Genomic DNA, 22,401 nt, shown 5'->3' on the forward strand with positions numbered 1-22,401 from the left:
GGTCAAGTGCTGTTCTTCCGGAACGAAACCTCACTCGTCCTACTCTGCCCTAGATAACCAGTTCAGGATGTCCATCCTGGAGCGACTGGAGCAGATGGAGAGGAGAATGGCTGAGATGACCGGCTCCCAGCAGCACAAACAGGCGGGTGGAGGAGGCAGCAGTGGAGGCGGCAGTGGGAGCGGGAATGGAGCAAGCCAAGCTCAGGTACGTGCAGACGATTCGCTTCATTTGTGTGGCATGAGGCAGCTGCTTCCAGGTTCCTTCCCTGCCACCAAGGTCATTCCTAGACTTGGGCAAAAAGTCCCGGGGTGTCTTTATATTCTCTGTGCTTCTGAGCATCAAGTGTACACTATGAAAGACACCGTAAAATTCCCTTGTTTACTCCCTCATCTTTATGCCATTTTTACTGATCTCAGGAATCTTTAGTCTACCTAGCACTTGTTAGGGGGCAGAGGGCGCTGGCAGCCAGTTAAAACAGACCAAAACAAAAAACAAAAAAACAAAAAACAGACTCAGATCTGTGGGGCTCAGACGTAAATTTGTCTTTCTACTTCACATTTTAAATCTTAAGGATAAATTCAGAACATAATTGAATGCAGAAATTTATAAGCCTTAAAACCTCAAGAAGATCAGGACAAAAAGGACCTAGGAAACGGTTTAGGGAGCTGGTATTGAGTGTAGACCAGCATGTGCATTGTGTTTGCATTCTCTGCATGAAAGGTGCATGACGTTGCCAAGCACACGGAAATCAGCAAGAATGGTTTTAGTCTTTTGGGACTTGAAGCTCTTGTGTATGTTTTGTGTAGGAGCTTTTATTGTAAAAAAAAAAAAGTTTATTAGGCAAACATTATTCCTCCAGAGACCCCCATGGAGAAAGTTAAAGGCTTTGGTGGTATTTCTCTCCTCCACTACTTAGTCATTGCCCAGAAATCAAAAGCAATCCCCTCTTTCTCTTCAGGATGAATGCTGATTTCCTCTGCAGGGTTCCCTTTTGAAGTAAACATACTTGTTTTATGATCCATGTCAGTATCAAGTGGTAGCAATCCTTAATAATAGTAAGAAAATGAGTCTTCTACACCCAAAAAGCAACCTCCTCAAGTTTTCTTCTAATTTCTCCCCTGTCTTCAGAAATCAATAGGAGAGCTCTGAAATACAATAAATTGTTATTAAGGCTAAAATAGCTTTTTTCCATCTGATCAATTCAGTTTTATAAAAGAAGAAATGTTTAATGTACTTCATAGCTGAAAGAAGAGGTTCCCAGAAAATCCTTACACTCACAAAGCATGTGTGAGGAGTTATGTGTACTATATCTCAAAGCACAAACATTCTGCAGCTGGCCTGTTACCATCTGCCCGCAGAGTAACCGCTTGGATGTGCTTATCAGTTCAACTTGGCTCCAGTAGACGACCTTATCTTCAATCTATGGTAGAGATAGGGCTATTTTTAAGACTTTAGAAATCTCTGTTTTGTTTGCCAGCTTGTGTTTTCCTGCCCTCTTGAGTGTGTCTGTCTGATTTGTATACAGCAGCCCTGTGTGGCCTTTGAGTCAAGGTCAGCGTGTGGTGTGTTGGGCCAGCTGGGCTGACAGGCATGACGGCACATCCGCTTATCTGCCTGTTACTTCTGGAGCCACTTTTCCTAATTTAATAATAATGAGCAATGTGGAGCAACGGTATTTCTCTACTAATTAGGGTTTTTTTTTTTTTGTTGTTGTTGTTGTTGTTTTTTGGTTGTGGGCCTTAAACTTAGGGCCTAGGTGCTGTCCCTGAGCTCTTTTGCCCAAGACTAGCCCTCTACCTCTTTGAGCCAGTGACATTTTTGGTTTTCTGGTGGTTAAGTGGAGATGAGTCTCATAGGGACTTTCCTGCCTAGGCTGGCTTTGAACCATGCTCCTCAGATCTTAGCATCTAAGTAGTTAGGATGACAGGTGTGAGACACCTGCACAACTATTAATTAGATTTTATGGAACTTACTGTTAAAAAAAAAAAACTTACTAAAATCAGCTGGGCACTGGTGGCTCACACCTGTAATCCTAGCTACTCAAGAGGCTGAGATCTGAGGATCACGGTTTAAAGCCAGCCTGGGCAGGAAAGTCTGTGAGACTCTTATCTCCAGTTAACCACCAGAAAACCAGAAGTGGTGCTGTGGCTGGAGTGGTAAGAGCACTCACCTTGAGCTGAAGAGCTCAGGGGCAGCACCCAGGCCCAGAGTTCAAGCCCCATGACTAGGTTAAAAAAGAAATCCAAAAACTTACTAAAGTAATACCAGAGACATGGATTAAGCTAATAATGACATTCATGAGGGAGAATGCTAAACAGAAAATTGCTGTCACAGAGACTCAAGCTGTTGCAATTGCCAATTTTGATTTTCTTCTTTTAACAACAGCCATGTTAAAATTAATGATGTTCCCTTTCCTATATGTTCTTCTTGATAATAATAATCCTTAGATTCAGTATTTCATGTTTTCCTCAGTTTTATATTCACTTTGTAAAAGAGTAAACTGGAAAGTTACAAGTTTCTTCTTGATAATAATAATCCTTAGATTCAATATTTCATGTTTTCCTCAGTTTTATATTCACTTTGTAAAAGGGTAAACTGGAAAGTTACAAGTGCTTCCTTTAGGGAAAAAGAAAAAAACCACATTTAAGCGACTTGACTTTCTTTCTTTCAGAAGTGCAGATGTTAAACCCCCACATTCTAGATGGAGACAATCACAATTTCTTGCCCACAATGTTTGCTTCATCTGGGAGGCTGGAGCCTTGTTCTCTTGTTGGCAGTGTACACTTCCCCCAGACCCGTCAGCGTGGTGTCCCAGGGCGGAAGCTCTGACACACTGCTGGTCATTGACTTATTGGAAATTTCCTCGAACCAACACTTACGTCCTGAGCTGAAACGATGCCCATTCTGTTCTCTTTTTCATGATGTCTCTTGTGTTCAGTGTTTTGTCTTTTCCATTTCCAACCCCTGTGTGGTGAAGGGCCTCTGGTTCATGGGTCCTAACGTCTTCCTTCTCACGGTAGTGTGCCTCTGGGACTGGGACCCTGGGGAGCTGCTTCGAGAGTCGTGTGGTTGTTGTCTGTGAGAAGATGATGAGCCGCGCCTGCTGGGCGAAGTCCAAGCATTTGATCCATTCGAAGACTTTCCGTGGGATGACCCTCTTACACCTGGCTGCTGCCCAGGGCTACGCCACCCTGATCCAGACCCTCATCAAGTGGCGGTAAGGCTGGCGTGCAGATAACAGGTCATCTCCGCTCATCAGCTGCATTTCCCCTCATGGAGAGAGCTCTGGCCATTCAGTAAGCTTTATGGCCTAGGAACAGAGGACTTTCTCCTCAGCCTTTCCAAGGGAGTTTTATGAGCTTATACCCAAGAGACTCTGAGTGAAATACTACCTAAATGTGGGCTTTTTATTTCCTTTGGGCTTCCGCCAGGCAGAGTCCAAACTACCTTCAAAAGCCAGCACTTTTTTTTTTCACATTAGGAAGGTGAAATACCTAATTTGTTTTCACTTTTGTGGGTTTATAATATCCTGGTGTTTCCTTTTACCATGGGCTAGTGGTGTGGTAACCTTTGGTGCTATCCCTTACAGCACGAAGCATGCAGATAGCATTGATTTGGAGCTGGAAGTTGACCCCTTGAATGTGGACCACTTCTCTTGTACTCCTCTGGTAAGAAATAGGTTCACTGGTTATTTCCTTGCCATTTTCCCAGTGTGACAGAGGGACATTGGATCCTTAAGAGATCTGAGAATATTACTTATAAATTAGTTGTACATTGTTTTATTACAATGAATTTAACTCTTTTCCAGACTGGGAACTAAGTAATGAAGTGTTAAGTATGCCCACAATTGTTCCTAATTGACAGGACAAAAAAAAAAAAGCACATGTTGGGGTGCTTTTGAGCTTAAGCTCAAGACCAAGGCGCTCTGCCTTAGCTTTTATGCTCAAGACTGCTTCTCTACCACTTGAGCCATACCTGTACTTCTGGCTTTTTGCTGATTAATTAGAGATAAGAATCTGAGACTTTTCTACCCAAGCTGGCTTCAAACTGCAATCTTGGGATCTCAGGCTCCAGGGTAGCCAGGATTACAGGTGTGAGCCACAGGTACCTGGCTAAGAGATGCTTTTTCTTTTTGTCAGTCGTGGGGCTTGAACTCAAGGCCTGAACACTATCCCTGAGCTTTTTTGTTCAAGGCTAGCACTCTACCACTTTGAGCCACAACGCCACTTCTGTTTTCTGGCGGTGAATTGGAGATAAAAGTCTATTGCTTAGAGTGGCTTTAAACCCTCAGATCTCGGCATCCTGAGTAACTAAGATTACAGGCGTGAGCCACCGGTGCCCAGTAGAGAGATGCTTTTTAATGACAGTGTTTTATGGACTCACCAAGTTTATCAGCAAAAACTAGTGTTCTTAATTGGTGGCAGTGACGGAAGTGCAGTAGGGTTCACGTGTTGTTGAGAAAGCCTGCTGTGTCTTCCTGTAGATGTGGGCTTGTGCCCTCGGACACTTGGAGGCTGCGGTGGTGCTGTACAAGTGGGACCGTCGGGCCATCTCCATTCCGGACTCTCTGGGAAGGCTGCCCTTGGGAATTGCCAGGTCAAGAGGTCATGTGAAATTGGCAGAGTGTCTGGAGCACCTGCAGAGAGATGAGCAGGCCCAGCTTGGACAGAACCCCCGGATCCACTGTCCCCCGAGTGAAGAGCCAAGTACAGAGAGCTGGATGGCCCAGTGGCCCAGTGAGGCCATGAGCTCTCCAGAAATACCCAAAGGAGTCACTGTCATTGCAAGTACCAATCCAGGTAAAAGTTCAGACTTTACATCTGAGAAGTTGGCAGCCCCCAGTTTTTGTTATGCAGTGGCCCTCATTAAAGTCTATGTGATAGTCACAGATGTTTAAAATGTGGGTGTTGTTTTAATGTTTTTTATTTTCCTTTTAAAATGCCTGGTGACCCCTCCCCCCCAGAATATGGAAAGTAACAAAAAAATTTGTGTTCATGCAAGAAATACCCATTTTTGGAGGAATATCTGGTTAAGATATATACTGCTGGGGAATAATTTAACGTGAGGGACATGTCTCGAGCCCCAGCTTTGCACTTTGTGCCCCTCAGATTTAGAAAAAGTATTAATTCTTTAGGATTCCTAGTCTTTTTTTATCGCCTATCCTGACTGTCCTTTCTACTGTACTTTTCAGAGCTGAGAAGACCTCGGTCTGAACCCTCTAATTACTACAGCAGTGAGAGCCACAAAGATTATCCGGCTCCCAAAAAGCATAAATTGAACCCTGAGTACTTCCAGGCAAGGCAGGAGAAGCTGCTTTCCACTGCACTGAGTCTGGAACAGCCAAATATCAGGAAGCAGAGCCCTAGTTCTAAGCAGTCTGCCCCCGAGCCAATGAGCCCCAGTGAAGGAGTGAGGGACTGCAGCCGGGAAACCTCCCCTCCCACTGCTGAGACTGCAGCATTCCAAGCCTCTGGATCTCACCCAGTAGTAAAGTGGAGTTCCAAAGATCTTTACATTGGTGTGTCTACAGTGCAGGTGACTGGAAATCCGAAGGGGACCAGTGTAGGAAAGGACGCAGCACCTTCACAGGTGCGTCCACGGGAACCAATGAGTGTGCTGATGATGGCAAACAGAGAGGTGGTGACTACAGAGACGGGGGCCTACCGAGATGGTGCAGAGCACGTGGGATGCTCTCCACCTGTGGATGACATTCAGGTGAGCGCACGTCAGGTAAGCCTGCAGAGGCCGGGGCCTCAACAGCAGCTGTTCGGTCTTAGGTGTGAGACTGTTGGAGTGTCTTCTTTCCTCGGGCTGCATTTTCTTTGAGTCAATCAGGCGCTGTGAATAGGGCCTGAATGCCAGGGCCCAGGTCTCAGCACAGGCTTTCTTCTGGTGCCAGCTCCTCAGAACTCACTTGTGAGCCACAGTTAGTCTTCTGCTTCCTCCTTGCCTCCAGGATGACAACAACTTCATTGTTATTTTGGTTTTTATTTTCTTTTCTTTTGTGCTGGTCCTGGAGCTTGAACTCAGGGCCTGGGCACTGTCCCTGAGGCTCAAGGCTAGCACTCTACCACTTGAGCCACAGCTCTACTTCTGGCTATTTTGGGGCTTACGTGGAGAGGAGTCTCACAGACTCATCTGCCTGGTTGGCTTTGAACCTCCATCCTCTGGTCTCACCCTTCTAAGTAGCTAGGATTACAGGAGTGAGCCACTGATGCCTGACAGCTTCACCACTTTAAGTGTTGGTTATAATAGAGCCAGAGGCCTAAAAATAGCAAGAACACTTATGGATAGAATTTGGATGATCTAGGTGATTGACTGGAACAGCCATCACCTGGCCATTTTAAAAGGCATACTGGCAGGTGGCTTGCAGCAGTACTCAGTGAAATACTCCACAGCTGATGATCGATGATTATCTAAAAATATCTCAAGGCTGATCATTGATACATATTTAGAAATATTTCTAAGGCTGATAATTGGCTGCCTGGACAAGAAATCTATAAAACATAGAATCCTTTGATCATTAAGTTTGCAGTAGATTAAGAGAATATATATTGAAGTAAACTTTATATACTTAGCTAATAAATAAATGGTGTCAATTAAAATATACAGGGGAGTGCCAAAGGTAAGAACTGGGATAGGCATCCTCTCCACAGTCTTCATTGATATAACCTAAAACAAAAGCAAAAGGAAGAACTGCCTTTTTAGAAATTCAGCAAGGTTGCCAGGCGCTGGTGGCTCACGCCTGTAATTCTAGCTACTCAGGAGGCTGAGATCTGAGGATCTCGGTTCAAAGCCAGCCCGGGCAGGAAAGACGGTGAGACTCCTATCTCTAATAAACCACCAGAAAACCGGAAGTGGCGTTGTAGCTCAAGTGGTGAGCGCTCGCCTTGAGCTGAAGAGCTGAGGGACAGCACCCAGGCCCAGAGTTCAAGCCCCACGACCGACAAAAAAAAAAAAAAAAGAAATTCAGCAAGGCACTCATACCCATAGAAGTGACCAACAGAGGCGACCCCACATCCTAGCTAGCAGTCCTTGGAGAAGCCTGACTCCTGATGCGTCCTGTTCACTGCTGGCCCTTACCCACTTAGCATATATGTGCGTGATTGCTGTTCCCACTCCTGAAGGATCCCTGTGTGCTCACCCAGGTGCTCCATTCATGAGGGAAGCGTGCTTGCCCGTGTGCTGCACTCCTGAAGAATGGGAGACCCCACCACTGAGTTGCCAACCTCTCCGGTCATGAGGGTTCCTGCCAAGCTAGATCCAATAATTCCTGTGTGGTTTTTTGGTGCTGGGGATTGAACTGAGACCTGCACATGCTAAATGAGACCTGCACATACTACTGAACAGAATCCTCAGCTCTTTTTAAAATTTCTGTGACAGGGTCTCACTAGGTTACCTAGGCTGTCCTCAACCTGGGATTGCTCTGCCTCATCCTACCAAGCAGGTAGATATACAGATGTGCACCACCATTCCCAGCCTAAATCAAATAGTGCTTTAGACAAAGGGCTGGCAGATTTCCTCTGTGAAGGACCAGCTAGTGAATACTTTCAGGTTTTATGATCCATGAAGACTTTGTCATAATCATTTAATCTGCCCCTATAAAACACACACACACACACACACACACACACACAGCTTTAGAGAATATTAAATGAGTATGTGTGGCTTTATTCCAGTGAAACTTGATTTGCATAGCTGGCTTGATTCAGCTTGGTATAACTTGCAGAGCTCTGTTAGCCATTTCTGATTGAACCCATGCCATGTGTAAGTATTAACCAATTTAGACCTAAACTTAGGAACATATAGCAGTAAAGCAGACTATGTTGAAAATGAGCAGTTCAAGGGAAGTCAGCTTTGAAGGTCCTAAATTATATTTATTGGGAATATATTTAGGGTAAAAATGCCAGTAACCTAACTGGTTTGATTGGTTTAATTAAATGACATGACAAGAAGTCCAGAGGTATACTTGTGGCTCTCGTCTTCATACTATTGCTTTGCAGTTATAGCTGCTCAGGCTTATCTGTAGTCAAGGAAGGAAGAAGAAGGCCCGCCAGGTTCCAAGCACACGGATGCCTTTTTCATCAGGATAGCCCTCCCTCTGCCTGGTTTTATGTGACCAAAAGTAGGTCACATCCCTGCCCTCCAGTGCAGGGGAAGTGGAAGACCAAGAAGAGGATTCTCTTAATTGGCTTAGAGTGATTGTGATCTGTCCCCTGGGGCTCAGCACATTGCTACCCACCACAAGACTGGGGGTCCCCAGGCAAGGGAATGGGGGTGAGTGAGTATTGATGAGTGAGTATTGGTTAGGCACATTATATTTTCCACTAGAATTCCCAGATATGAGATTGTTAACTGATTAATCCAGCTGAGAATAAACACTAGATATCAGACAGAAGTTCTCAAAGACAGGACTAAAGCTTTCTGGCCAAACAATGATTATAAATAACTACGATTTATAGATAATCAGCACTCAGCGTCTCATGTGCTGTTTGAATGCACTGAGGTGTGAGCCGGTCTTGTCTTAATTTGCTTGTTTTCTGTCCAAGTTGAGGGGTAGAGGCAGATAGACCTGGATAACTTTGAAAGGTTAATTTCTCACTGCGTGTTGGTTGAACTTCTCATTCCAGGTGAACATGATGACCTTGGCAGAACACATTATTGAAGCTACCCCTGACCGAATCAAGCAGGAGAACTTTGTGCCCATGGAGTCCTCAGCAGTGGAAAGGACAGACCCTGCCTCCATTAGCAGTACAATGAGCTGGCTGGCCAGTTACCTAGCTGATGCTGATCGTCTGCCAAGTGCTGCCCAGATCAGGTCAAGAGGATTCTGGGAGTCTTTGCCTGGGATAAACACCCCTGAATGTTACTGCAGAGGCGGGGAGGGCGTATATGGTGAAGTGTATTAGGTAAATGCCAAGTGATATAAGACCTTACCAAGGAAGACAAGAAGGCATTAGGGCCCATTCCATTGCCACCAGAAGGCCTGGCTCTACCCTTGCCTCTTCTATTATTTTCACACTAGATCAGAGTATAGGGGATCATGTGTCTTAAGGTCTCCCTAATTTAACTGAAGTTTCACAGTGGCAAGGGAATTAGTGAGCTTAATGTTGAGCAATAGTATAAACGTATAGTAGCCACTGAGCATGAGCCAACTTAATTGAAGAGAACTCAAGTGCTGAGCCTGTTTAGCAAGCCATGACAGATGAAGCATTTTTCTTAGAGCCCCACAGTGGCTGCAGATGGGTGCCGTCTTGTCTCATCAATTGGTCATGGACAGTGCAAATCAGTCTCAAACCATGTCTCCCTTTTCTTATTTCAGAAGTGCGTATAATGAGCCTCTGACCCCTTCATCTAATACCAGCATGAGCCCTGTAGGCTCTCCAGTCAGTGAAATAGCGTTCGAGAAACCTAACCTTCCCTCTGCAGCAGACTGGTCAGAATTCCTGAGTGCATCTACAAGTGAGAAGGTAGAGAATGAGTTCGCCCAGCTAACTCTGTCGGACCATGAGCAGAGAGAGCTTTACGAAGCTGCCAGGCTTGTCCAGACAGCTTTCCGGAAGTACAAGGTGAAGTATGAGTGTCCTGATGTTGTGATGTTCTCAGGATTGGGGAAGAGAGCTGAGAGGCAGAATCATTCCAGCAAAAACACACCACACCGTTTTTTAGTTTCTCCAGATTCATAGGCTTTGTATTGGAAATTATTAGTTTTGACACATTAGGCTATTAATAATTTTCAGAGCTTTAATAAATTAACCAATAGTTTGATGACTATCATTGTCTCGACTTGTTAATAATGGATTTTATTTAGTTAACACAAGTAAATTAACATCTCTGCTACATGGAATTTGTGACATAAACGAAGGTTTTCACCTGGAGACTGGGGCCTGACTGTAGGCAACCCCCAAGTTCCTGGGAATTAGGTAGCAGCACTGTATATGTTCATTTTGTGGGGAGAAGATCCACAGTCTTTCTTAAAGGGATCTTGAACAGCTTGACACATACACCTCCCATTCTCTCTACCCCCACCCTGCTTTCCCTTTCCTCTGCCCTATCCAGGCCTTGAAAGTCATTACTCACCAATTAGAAAGTCAAGTGGTTGGGGTTGTTTTAGGAAAGACTGTTGAGATCTGGTAAGACAAATGGTACAGTATCTATTTGTTACATTCTCTTAAAATGAAGATTTTAAGCCTCCTAATATCCAAATATCATCTGGTTTGATTTAGAAAGGAAAACTAAAAGTTTATTCTATAAATTCATTTCTCTTCCTAATTTATATTTGCAATTAATTTACTTTGGTAAACCTAGAGTCTCAGTTCTGAGAAAAATAGCATCACATGAGTAATGGGTCTAAGTTGTAAGGCCACTGACAGCTCTTACATTAGAGCGGCCATCAGCTCACTGCTCATTCTTCCCCTTACTTCCCCCTTAGGGCCGACCCTTGCGGGAACAGCAGGAAGTGGCTGCTGCCGTCATTCAGCGTTGTTACAGGAAATATAAACAGGTAAACTTCAGTTCTAGGTCACAGAAGGAAAATGCACCCTTACAGTGGGCTGATGACCTTGGGGTGCAGTGTAGTTGAAGAGGATAAGTTCTTAATAACAAAGGCATAGCTTGAATTGCCTTGAGGAAAAGAAAACAAAGGTGTCTGCCATGAAGCTTTGTTTAGAAGATGCCAGAACATCCCTGTCCTCTTTGAGACAGGATTGTGTTTCTGAAACAGCCGTCAGCCAGCCGTAGGAGGGATCTGCCCTTTGTGGGCACATGTGTGGACCACATCTGTCAGGCACACCATTAAGTTAACTCCTTAGCTGCTAGGAGTCAGCAGTTCTGTTTATAGATGAAGAAGCTAATTAAGAAATTAAGTCAGTATTAGACTTTCTCACCACCAGGGTGGTTGTAAAATACTAAAAAGTGCCTCACTGATCTTTGACTAGCTTGCATGTTAAAATTTACTCCTAATGCCAGGGGCGATAGCACATACTTGCTGTCATTCCAGCCCTCAGAGACTGAGCATCATGAATCCAAGACCAGCCTGCACCCTGTCTCCAACCTGCCAGGCACTCCTAGTTGTAATCCTAGCTATCAGGAGGCTGAGATCTGAGGATCATGGTTCAAAGCCAGCCCGAGCAGGAAAATCAGTGAGACTCTTACCTACAGCGAACAACCAGAAGACTAGAAGTGGTACAGTGGCTCAGAGTGGTAGAGTGCTAGCCTTGACCAGGGACAGTGCCCAGCCTCTGAGTTCAAGCCCATGGCCGACAAAAAAAAATTATAGAGACTTTATTAGATTGGTTTTTTTTTTTTTCGGTAGGTTCTACATTTTTATTTAAGCAATAATAAGTGCTAACCTGTAAGATTGCATGGAAATTTGGGTTTATGCTCTCTTGTTCTGATGCAGGCCTTTGCTTTCTAATGTGGCTTGCTGTTCTCTCAAGTTTCCCTGGGATTAAAGCTCATTAATGGGACAGAGAAGGAACATCTCTGGCTTACAGCCAATTGAGTTCATGATCCCAGAAAACGAAGGCTTATTGTGTAAACGCTGACACCACAGTCCCTAGAGCTCTGCAGTAGGGAGCTGGGCTGGCTTGTTTGGTGAGCGAGCTTACTATGAGAATTAAACAAACAGAATCAAGGCTCCTAGTCTGTTTCCAACAGGGTTTTTCTGAAAGGTCCCCTCCCAAAGATGCACTGTCCACCGTTAGGAAGAAGGGAGGTGTTGCTTTAGGAAGTAGTGATGACAGTATTGGTATTTTGGAAAGTGAAAGGCATTGACATAACCAGACTGCCTTTTTTTTTTTTTTTGGTTGTGAGTTTTATGGGTCTGGATTTTAATTTGATTCTATTCAGCAATCTAACATTAATTTTGTATTTTCTGTTTCTCCCCAAGCTGACATGGATAGCCTTGAAGGTAATGATACACCCAGTCCTCTCACAAACCATTCCACCAGTCACAAACTCCACGCCCATCACCACCTCTGCGGAGGGTCATTACGATGGCACACTCACTGTCACACCCCCTTCCCAGACACCCGGAACACAGTGCTCCTGCACTCTGAGACCTTGTGCTTATTCAGTTGGAGTAGGTTTGGGCATTTATAGTATTGGGCTTTTTCTTAACTAGTGACAATTCATTTAAGCCAAATACTGTGAGCCTAAAGCCCCTTTTTCTCTGATGGCCTTCAAGGTGGCCCAGTTGTTTTGAATGTACAGTGTGTAGGCCAAGACCGAGAAACCCACAGAAGCCCTGTAGGATCCAGTGCACTTGTTGTGGAAGATTTGGGGCTAATGGAAATGGAAAGCAGGTTAGGTGAGAGTGAAGAAGGTCCTTGCAGAATCTCCTATTTCTTAAATGCTGTGAAAAGTCCATTTTCTTCCCTCATTCTGTCTCATACACCCAGAGACATCGTCAGTTCTATACAGGGTTTCCAAGGGATATTTTTCCTAACAATGGTAGGTAGGTTGCCTTCTTTGAAGCTGAGGCATCATGTGACTTCTTGTCTCAGAATCACATTCTGTTTCCTTGGTAATTTGGACATCACATTTTTCAACCCTTGTGAGCCCTGAGTTTCTCGTGCCTGGAAACCGATGCTGAGGTGCCTTCTGGTGCTTCTCCTTTCCCCTTGGTAGTGGACGGTAGCTGGGTAGGGAGCTACTGGCCTTGCTCCTAAGCAACCCTAACTGTCTGATGACCTTCCAAGGTCCATTGTCAGACTGACAAATGTTTATTCTTTTCAGGGTGAAATGGCATAAAGGTGTCAGCGTTTCATGATAAGCCTTGTATTTGGGAACTTGTAACTCAGTCAGAACTTGGTCATACAGAATGATAGAAATCAGATGCCGGCTGCTAGGAGATCTGTATATCTTGTCATGGGAACTGGAAGGCATGAAAAGGGTTAAAATGTTTCCAAATGGGGTAGCAAATTCTAGTCTTAAAATAAGCATTTAAAATTGCACTTTCTAAATACATTTTAGACTCATGAATGTCTAACTTGATTGCTATTAAAAGTATTTTGATATTTTGGGGAAGAGCACATTGCAGAACATTATTTTATCTACAAGCTACCCTTAAAGTAACACTTGACATTTTGGGAAGGTAGGTGAGAAGGTTCCTACTTTGCCTCCCTCTTGGTGGCTAAGCCCCACGCAGAGAACAGCCTAAGAAGGACAGGGCCTTTCTTCCCTTCCCCAAGCTCAGAGCGCTCACAGGCTTTGTGTAGCTCCTGTTGTTACTGTCCTGCTCATTCTTGTTTCCCCTGCAGTATGCACTTTATAAAAAGATGACCCAGGCAGCCATCCTTATCCAGAGCAAGTTCCGAAGTTACTATGAGCAGAAGAGGTTCCAGCAGAGCCGGCGTGCTGCCGTCCTAATCCAGAAGTACTACCGGAGTTACAAGAAATGCGGCAAGAGACGGCAGGCTCGCAGGACCGCCGTCATTGTGCAGCAGAAGCTCAGGTGGGCACGGAGGACTGGGGGCAGCAGTTGGCAAAGTCCCTGCCTGCCCCTCAAACTGGCACCCTCTGCTGGGTTGCTGCCAGCCTCTGTGGGACCTACAGCATTTGCAGTGACATTCTTTTCAGAATGTTCTGGGTATTGTCACTTTGTATGGTGATGCCTGTGCTGCCAGTCTCTTTTGTACATTGAACTTCTCTCTACCTCCCACCCATTGGTCTGGTGAAGTTCATACTTGGAGCCATTGCTCTATAGTAGAGTAGTCTCAATTGTAACGCTGCCTGCATGACCTTGGAGGAGTAATTCGCGTTAAGCTATTCCATTCTTGAGAACGTTAATGTCTAGCAGAATGTATTGATTTAAAAAACAGAGAATAGCCAAAAGAGAGCAGGCATGGTTATAATTTGTAATTCCAGCTCTTCAGAAGGCAGAGATGGAGAAGATTGTGGTTCAAAGCCAGACCTGGCAAAAAGTTAGCAAGGCCTCATCTCAGTCAGTCAGCTGGGTAGGGTGGCTCTTGCTGGGAGGCCATAAGTGGGAAGACCAGAATCTGACACCAGCCCTGAAAAATAAGCCATAAAGGTGGAGTCACAGCTCCTGTGATGAAATGCCTGCCAAGCAAGTCTGAGGGCCTGAGTTCAAACCCCAGGACTCCCCTCTCCCCCACGGTCCTAAAGAAAATACCAAATTCAGACAGATTAACTTCTAAATTAATGAGTTCTAATGACAAAATGCCTTTAAAAGAAGAACAGGGTGAATAATAAAGAGTAGTGAAAGAGCCATGTGTGATGATACACAATTATGATCTCAACGCTTGTGAGGCTGAGGCAGGAGAATCACAAGACCATGGCCAGCCTGGATTAAAAAGGAGTAATAAGAGAACATTCATGGGACATCTTGTTTTCAGTCTTTGTTTTCTCCCTAAAGCTTGGGGTCAGGACTTGTACCCCCTGCTCTCCCAGCAGGCTGGCCATACAGTACTATGACAGTGGCATATGCTATGCCGCCAGATTTGCTCCCCACGAAGTGCTCAGGTTTTGCATAGTATGCCTCATGGAACTCTTCATAAGTGGCGATCCTGTTTTCACTTTTCCAGGAGCAGTTTGCTAACCAAAAAGCAGGACCAAGCTGCTCGAAAAATAATGAGGTTTCTACGTCGATGTCGTCACAGGTACCCAACCCTCAGTGTTGACTTTGTTCAGCCCTAACCTCTTAACCATCCTCTGCTTCCGTGTGAGGCCCGCATCCCCGCAGCAGGACAGAGCTCGCTAGCTGGGCACCCAGTTGCATCTCTGGGACTCTGGGAATTATTTGAGACCGCTGTGGTTGGTTAGCCATGGAAATTCATCACAGCATTTTTCTGTTTTTATTTGGGAGTGAGTACAATTGAGATGCACTAGCTTTCAATTCAAAGTTTCCTTTAACCCGTCATTCATATGTCACTTAGCATTGTGCTGGTCACTGTCCATCCTTACCACATCAACATGCATCCAGACAAAAAAAAATAATAAAGGAAGTGCCTGTTCCCAAGGGAGAAAGGCGGGGTTGGGGGTGGGATGGGGGGGGGGCGGTGAGCATCTACTGCCATCCAGGTTTTCTGTGTAGAATTTCCACTAGCAGGTGGTGCCCTCTGCTGGATATAAGAACTACTTCTAGTTCTACAAGAGCTAATCTGTGATGAGCAGGAGAAATGACTGGAATGAGCTGCGTAGGCCAAGGTAGCTGGGGTAGAATGGTCTTTTCAGCTGGGAGCTAGGCTCCTGGGTGCCTGGATGTTCCTGAGGATGTAGCGCCTCCTCACGTTGCTAAGCTCAGCTTTCTCCACGCTGAGCTTCTGTCATGAAGAAGGGGTTTGCTTTTTTTTAACCTATACTTTTGGGGGCTGTTGAAGAGTCAGCTCAGAATCCGTAATAGGCCATTGATGCTGCCTTTAGAGGACCTTCTGGGTGTCTGTGTTGTTTCTTGGTGCAGGTGCAAGCTGAAGGCCTGAAGCAGGCCCTCCGCTGTCTCTCTGCCTCTCCTCTTTCAGTGCGCCCGAAACTTCACATCTGTACTCAGTGGGATCCCTTAGACCGCACATTTTCCTCAGTTCTTCTCTTAAACCATCTGCTTGCTAAGATTGGAAGTCCCTTACCTTTGAGACTTTGTAGGTTTAACTCTTGTGCTTTTACTTCACTCAGCAGGAGGACACGTTTGTATGACTGTAGCAGAGAACACACACAGCCTCTGCACTCACAGACATGAAGGATTCTTAGCCTGAGTGCAGGGAGAGCCGCGCAGGTGCCCTTCTCACTGTGCTAGCGAGCTCGCACGAGAAACCAGACGTCCTACCAGGAAGTGCAGGACTGAGGGTGGCAGGGACACTGAAGTGGGTTCTGCATGCCTTACACTCTCCTTTCCTTACCATTCAGTAATGCCTCTTAGCCATTAGGCTTCTTAGTCGTGGGTGGATCAGTGCAGTTTCTTCACTGGGCAGACATACACCAAGGCCTTCCCTGCTGCTTCCTGGCGTTCTTAAATGTTCACATTCCCATCTTCCGTTTCCTCTTCTAACTCCAGAATGAAAGACACAGCATAGAGACCCAGTAGGCCCAGAGCACCGAGCAGACTCTTCCTTCGGGAGACTGTGCTTCATGTCTTCCACACAGGTTTTATTCATTTTTTTTGTTGTTGGTTGTGGGGCTTGAACCCAGGGCCTGAGCACTGTCCTTGAACTCTTTTGCTCAAGGCAAATGCTATACCACCTTGAGCCATAGCTCCACTTCTACTTTTTGAATAGTTTATTGGAGAGAAGAGTCTCACGGGGACTTTTCTGCCCAGAAGGGCTTGGAACCATGATCCTCTGTCCTCAGCCTCCTGAGTAGTTAGGATTACACGCATGAGCCACCAGTGCCTCGCACAGACAGGTTTTTTTTTTAACAAGATCATCTTGACATTGCTCTTCCTTAGACCACTTCATACAGACCAACACATTCACAGTTAAATTGTATGGTTCTTCTTCCCTCATTCCTTCTGATCCTTAGATGTGGAATATATGGATAGGAAATGCAGTATAGTGAATTACGTAAAATGCTACACGTGTTTTCCTTTGTGTTTCACATGGCAAGGCTGTGCCCTGTGTTTATAGTGGAGTGTGTGGTGAGAGGAAGACATTTATTTAAACAGAACAACAAATAAAAGGCTGCCTCCAAAGTAGGATGAGCAAAGGACTCCTTCCACTCTTATTTTCAGAGTTCTTTTATGCGTAAGCCTTGTAAAAAAGAATTTCCAGAAGTATTTAACCTTTCCTAGGTTTATATTGAGCTAATCCTCTCATCATAAGAGTGACAAGGAGGTTCATTAAGAACAAAACAGAGGTTGTGGGCTCTGTTTATGCTTTGGAATCAAGTAAAGATACTTATTGGCTCTTTCCTTAACATTTTATAATTCAGATGCTTAAAAATACAGGTAAATGGTAACATCTTTTGACCACTGATTACTTAAGCCCCAATAGTCATTTCCACTCCTGTATTAGCTAATACAGCTGAAGAACTTGAAGAAGTCCTAAGTATCCGTCCCACTGAAGACTTATTGCAAATGTGCATTTTCCCCAGGATGTGTGCAGCCCTGCTTCCATTCTTGCTTGTTCAGTATTATTCAAGAGGTGCTGTATGTCTGTTGTCCCCTAAGAGCATTAAAGTCTGCATTAAATAGAAGGTGATACCCTCTGGAAGTGGTGCTGTGGCTCAAGTGGTAGAGTGCCGGCCTTGAGCTGAAGAGCTGAGGGACAGCGCCCAGGCCCAGAGTTCAAGCCCCATGACACACACACACACACACACACACACAGAAAAGATACCCTCCCGACAAGGTAGGTAGACAGTGGCCTCAGCACTGGAGTCCTCTTCTAAGTCATATGACCACAACGTTTTTAAGAGTTAAAAATGGTGAATTTTGTACCTGCTCATTTCACACACCCCACCATCACTCACCTTTTCTTCCTGCCCCCAAAGAAATCACTCCACATTCTTTTTGGTCAAAATAAAGCTATTAATAAGATTTCTATTGTGACCCTCATGTGCTAATAGCTCTTTGGTGTTGTTTTACTGCCCAAAGCCCCCTGGTGGACCATAGGCTGTACAAAAGGGTGAGTGTAGCTGCCTGCTAGCCAGTTTATCTGTATCTTCCATTTTCAATATTTTGCTTTTTGCTTGCTTGCATGGGGCTGCAGCCTAGGTATGCCAGTAAATTTCACATCCATTTTGAATGACATAAGACAAAATAAGAACTAACCTTAATTACTAACACTGCTATCGTGTACAACAGGAGGGCCTTCACATACAGCAGGTGTGGACTTGCATGAGTCTGCAGGAGGGAGGGGCCTCTGGGACTACTGACAGGCAGTAGAGCTGCGAGGCACATGGCTGGCCGTTCATGTTAAATGGGCTGCATTGTAAGAACACATGAAGCAATGGGCTTTTGTGACGAGAGCAATTTGCCACAGCAGATCTCTTCAAATACTGCTTTGTGAAAATTTCTAAAGCAGAATGGCTCATTGGGCAGTGCTAGGCCCTCTGTATTAAGCCAGTCTATTTCTCGTTTGGAATTGCTATGATTCTGATCCTATGGTTTTAGTTTCTGAATCTCTCTTTTCTTGTGCTCTAAGGTAAACCAAGGTATAAAGTTGCCTGTCCCAACCAGCTGAAGCCAGTCAGTGTGTGACAGTGTGTAAACCGGCCTTGAGCAGTTAGGTGAGGCTGGCCGAGTAAAGAGGATGTAGTGCAGCGTCTGAAAGTGTGTGTTCTATGTTTCAGTAAAGATGGAGGAGCTGTTCCAAAAATGCTTGTGCTTTAAAGAAAGACACCGTCCATGTGGCTGAGACTTTAGAGCACAGTGCTGGTTTCTGAGTATGCACAGAAGGCCAGAAACCAGCTGGACCCTCTGTGCATCCGAACTTATAGTAGAGGACTTTGTGTGTGTCAGAAAACTTGCTGTTATTGTTGTTGTGATTGCTGGTCCTGAGGTTTGAACTCAAGACCTGGGTGCTGCCCCTGTGATTTTTTTGCCCAAGGCTAGCACTCTACTCTAGCCACAGTGCCATTTCCAGTATTTTTAGGTAGTTAATTGGAGATGAGTCTCACAAACTCTCCTGCTTGGGCTGGCTTTGAACTGGGATCCTCAGATCTCAGCCTACGGAGTAGCTAGGATTATAGGTGTGAGCCACCAATGCCTGGCTTAGAAAACTTTTTTCAAGAGTTAGGAAAAGAATTCACCAACATTGGACTTGAGAAGATGAATTTCAAGTAAAACATGGGAGTTATCTCTGTTAACTACATTCAGTGCACCCTGTTAACCTTGTGCTAACAACTTTGTTCAGTCATTTTTAAGATTGTTTCCCACCTAACTAGACTTAATCTGATACTAATATTTATTCATTATCTCTTGAACCCAAGAGTTGGCAAATAACTTAGTAAATATCTTTTGCCAGTAGGTAAAAGCAGGCTTTTTCTTAAACAGCCAGCGAGTAAGCATCTTAGACTCTGTGGGCCATACTACCTGTTCCAGCCACGCAGGCTGGAAACAGCCACAGACAATGCGAGGGACAAGGGTCATGGATAGTACTGATAAAACTTTATTGGCCCACAAGCTGTAGTTTGCCAACTTGATGATAGGAGAATTGAGTTTTTGTAAGTTCTAGCTAGGGAGTGACATTATCTGTATAAAAGTTTTACCCATTTTGAAACCATGGATAGTTGTTGAAGGAGAAGTTTGTTTTGAAGGGGAAACAGGTGTTAGGAGGTTGTTTATCATTGAGGATTTGTGGGCCCACGGGCCAAAACTGGTACTTAGTTGTCTGTACCAGTATTGGCCTCCATACCTCTTCCTCCTGCCTCTCTGCCTCCTCCTACCCTTCTCTCTCTCTCTCTTCCTACCCACTTCATACATAGACATTTGTTTCTATTCGAAACACTCCAAAAAAGCAAGTGCATGCCCTGTACCCAGTTGAACTAAAAGTTGTAGTATCTTGCATGCTAAATGCAGTTAATAGAGCCTGCTGCAAGGAACCAACCTTTTTATCAGGAGTTGTTGCTTATGCACTTTTGAAGCTTGTTGGTCCTGGTATGTTAATGATCATTTTTAAGAGGACATTTTCTAAAGGTGTTTTCCAGTGCCAGCCAGAGCCCTTTCATTTCTTCAGTGCTTGCTGCATTTTGTTATGGACTCCTCAGTTCTGCTCATGCATGGAAAGTAGGAATTCCATAGCATCCCTATGCCACGTAGTCTTGAGGGAGTGTGCGAGATGAGCAGAGGCTTCCCTTCTTACAGGTGGGGTGGTGGTGTCTACGGTCCAAGGGGAGGTAGCCTACACAGAGCTGACGATGGGCACCTCCCCAGAAGAGCTCCTCTCCCTCGCTCCCTTAACAAAGTACCCAAGCTGAAGTTTGCTCTTCTTGGGAGCTGAGCATTCTCTGAGGAGGATGTATATTCCTGGAATGTATTCAAAGATGATCAATGACTAACCCTGTTAACATGTAAAGTATACCATAGAATACTTGAAAGCTTAAATCATAATTTGGTGGTGCAGTGCCAAACACTATCACTGACCCATGCTTTCCAGTCAGCAAGCCAGGACTCTGTCTCTCGTCAGTAGGCTCCTCCCAGCAGCGCCCAGATCGCAGGTGCTTTTCTCTGTCCATGCCTCTGGAAGGCTGGGAAAGCACCACATAGGCTCTATGGCATCCAGCTTATTTCTCTTCAGCCTCTCCTTCAGCCCCTGATGTGCCCAGTAATGGAAAATGAAGCAGCCAGTTCCTAATACTATCCGGGAATTTTTTTTTTTTTTTGAATACACTAGTTGTTTATTTGAAGAGAACTTGCATATACACAGAGAAATATTTAAATAAATTGATTTACTTATTCTGGTTAATGTAGGTCATGAACTACAGTAAATGACTGAAAGATTTTTTTTTTAAGGTTTAAGACACTTAAAAAGTGCGTATGTTGAAAGTGCCGTTTCCCAGATGGATTTTTAGTGTATCTAGCAGGAAGTTGCTCCATTTTATAAGCAGAAAAGCCAGGAAATGTCATACGTAGAGGAAATAACAAAACAATTCAATTACAAAGACTTATCCTGTAGGTTCTGGGACTTAATTGGACAAATGAATACACAGCAATATGTAGATAGAAAACGGCCTTCCGTTCCTGTGTTTAGTATGGGCAGTGGAAGCAGTTCTCTTCGATGACAGGGACCATTCTCTGTGAAGTGTTTTCTAGGCAGATCTCCTTTTCCCTGCAGAAGAGAAGCTTCCCGTGAAATCGGAGGCTTTGTGGCCCTCAGGGCCACTGTGGGCTGTTATTATCAGCAGTAGAAATTGTGATACTTAAACAACCTGTTTCTTGTACCTTGTTACTCATGTCCAATAAAGGTGGGTGCTGCTGTCTTACTAACGTAAGAGAGCCTTCATTAGAGGGAAGAGAAATAACACACATTGATCACCAATTTTTAGTAAAAGATTGTCCTCCGTAGTTGAGAACTGAGTTTCCAAACCCTTCACTTTGCCGGAAGCTGCCAGGCATTTTGGTAAGTAGTGGTTTCGGCAAAGCAGCTTCTTGTGCCCACAAGAGAAGGCTCATGAAGGACCTCCGTGGGTCGTTAGCAAGCCCGGAAGTCACCTCGGCTCCGTGGTGGGACACTTCTCTGGCTGCAGTGTACTAAACAGTGGCCGAGGGTCAACAGATGCGTCACCGCACATCTTTAGTTGACTCCAGCATGTAGGCTAGTTTCCAAGCAGCCCGGTGTTGAGTGAGGCATAATAAATGAATGCAGATGTGTCGTCAAGAATTTTTTTTTTAAGTCTCCAAAGTAATTTGTCTCACTTCTTTTAGGAAATGAATATTTTTGGAGCACAGTGGTGTGTGTTAAGTTGCAGACAACATGCTCTGTGTCATTCTTATTGGGCCTCTTTGTCTTTTTTGTTTTGCAACCCAAATGAGATTTCTGGAAAATGGCGAGATCTCTCTTTTCCTAAATTGCCCACAAGCTATTGAAGCTCTCAGAGCAACAGGTAATAATGAGAAGGTTGCCTTGGGCTGTCCTCTCTATTCTTGATGTCCAGCATCGCGAGAGTATTCCTGCTGAAATTCACCGACTCATGAAGCATTCCTCTGGCTGAGCTTTACTGAGTAGATGTAATCAAGCAGCTTTGCCATGTGCTTTTCCCATGGAGCCATTGTTTGCTACCAGTTTCTGAAACAGGCCTACATCACTTACTCGGGAATGCCTGTCAGATGTCTGATGGGGATAAACCCAGTGGCTTCGGCTGGCTTCCAAGGCTGTTGCTTACTCATCATTTCAGTACATTACAATGCAACTTCTGTTGTCCTTGTTGAGACTGCCCCGGTATCTCAGCACGGTGATTATTTTCAGCCTAGAATGCTTGGGGAAGTCCTGAGCTTGTCTTTCATTTTAATGATTGAATGGTCACAGGTCAAAGTCTTGCTGTACTGATTACCAGAATGCTAAGCTAGTCATAAGAGGAGTTACTCTCCAAGTTCCAGGTGGGAGGTTCAGAAATGTGTTCTTTGCCACACTCTGTAGGGAAGCAGTATATATATATATATATATATATATATATATATATATATATATATATATATATAGCCTTGTACCTGTAGCAGCCATCATTTCTGGTCTGCACTTAATTGTCTTTAGAACCTAAAAGAAAGAATGTCTTACAGGGTGTGATTTAGGAGTAAGTGCCGTTACAGTGGAACTTTCTTTTTTGAATTTTTGTTTTATTGTTAGCATGTTGTACGGAGGGGTACAGCCGCGCGAGTGAGGCGATGAGTACATTACCTGTCCATCGTTGTTACCCTTCCCTTCCTTGTTGTCCCACTATCCCTTCCCTCCCCCTCTTTCTTTTTTTTAATGACAACCTGGCCAACTTTTTTAGCCCTGTATGAGCCTCAC

At 44.6% G+C, this 22,401-nt stretch overlaps 1 protein-coding gene across 1 annotated transcript in view; it reads left to right on the forward strand.

The window, feature by feature from the left end:
- The window catches only part of Camta1 (calmodulin binding transcription activator 1), a 731,341-nt gene that overhangs the window by 702,887 nt on the left and 6,053 nt on the right, over window positions 1–22,401 (forward strand). The window contains 11 exon segments of the mRNA XM_042695784.1: window positions 54–205; window positions 3,022–3,218; window positions 3,591–3,669; window positions 4,485–4,800; window positions 5,532–5,716; window positions 8,632–8,819; window positions 9,324–9,570; window positions 10,434–10,505; window positions 11,892–11,912; window positions 13,264–13,457; window positions 14,551–14,625. Coding sequence (XP_042551718.1) covers window positions 54–205; window positions 3,022–3,218; window positions 3,591–3,669; window positions 4,485–4,800; window positions 5,532–5,716; window positions 8,632–8,819; window positions 9,324–9,570; window positions 10,434–10,505; window positions 11,892–11,912; window positions 13,264–13,457; window positions 14,551–14,625 — 1,726 coding nt within the window.

The sequence above is a fragment of the Dipodomys spectabilis genome, unplaced genomic scaffold (assembly GCF_019054845.1).
Source record: "Dipodomys spectabilis isolate Male_0828 unplaced genomic scaffold, ASM1905484v1 ptg000188l, whole genome shotgun sequence".
NCBI classification, from domain to species: domain Eukaryota; kingdom Metazoa; phylum Chordata; class Mammalia; order Rodentia; family Heteromyidae; genus Dipodomys; species Dipodomys spectabilis.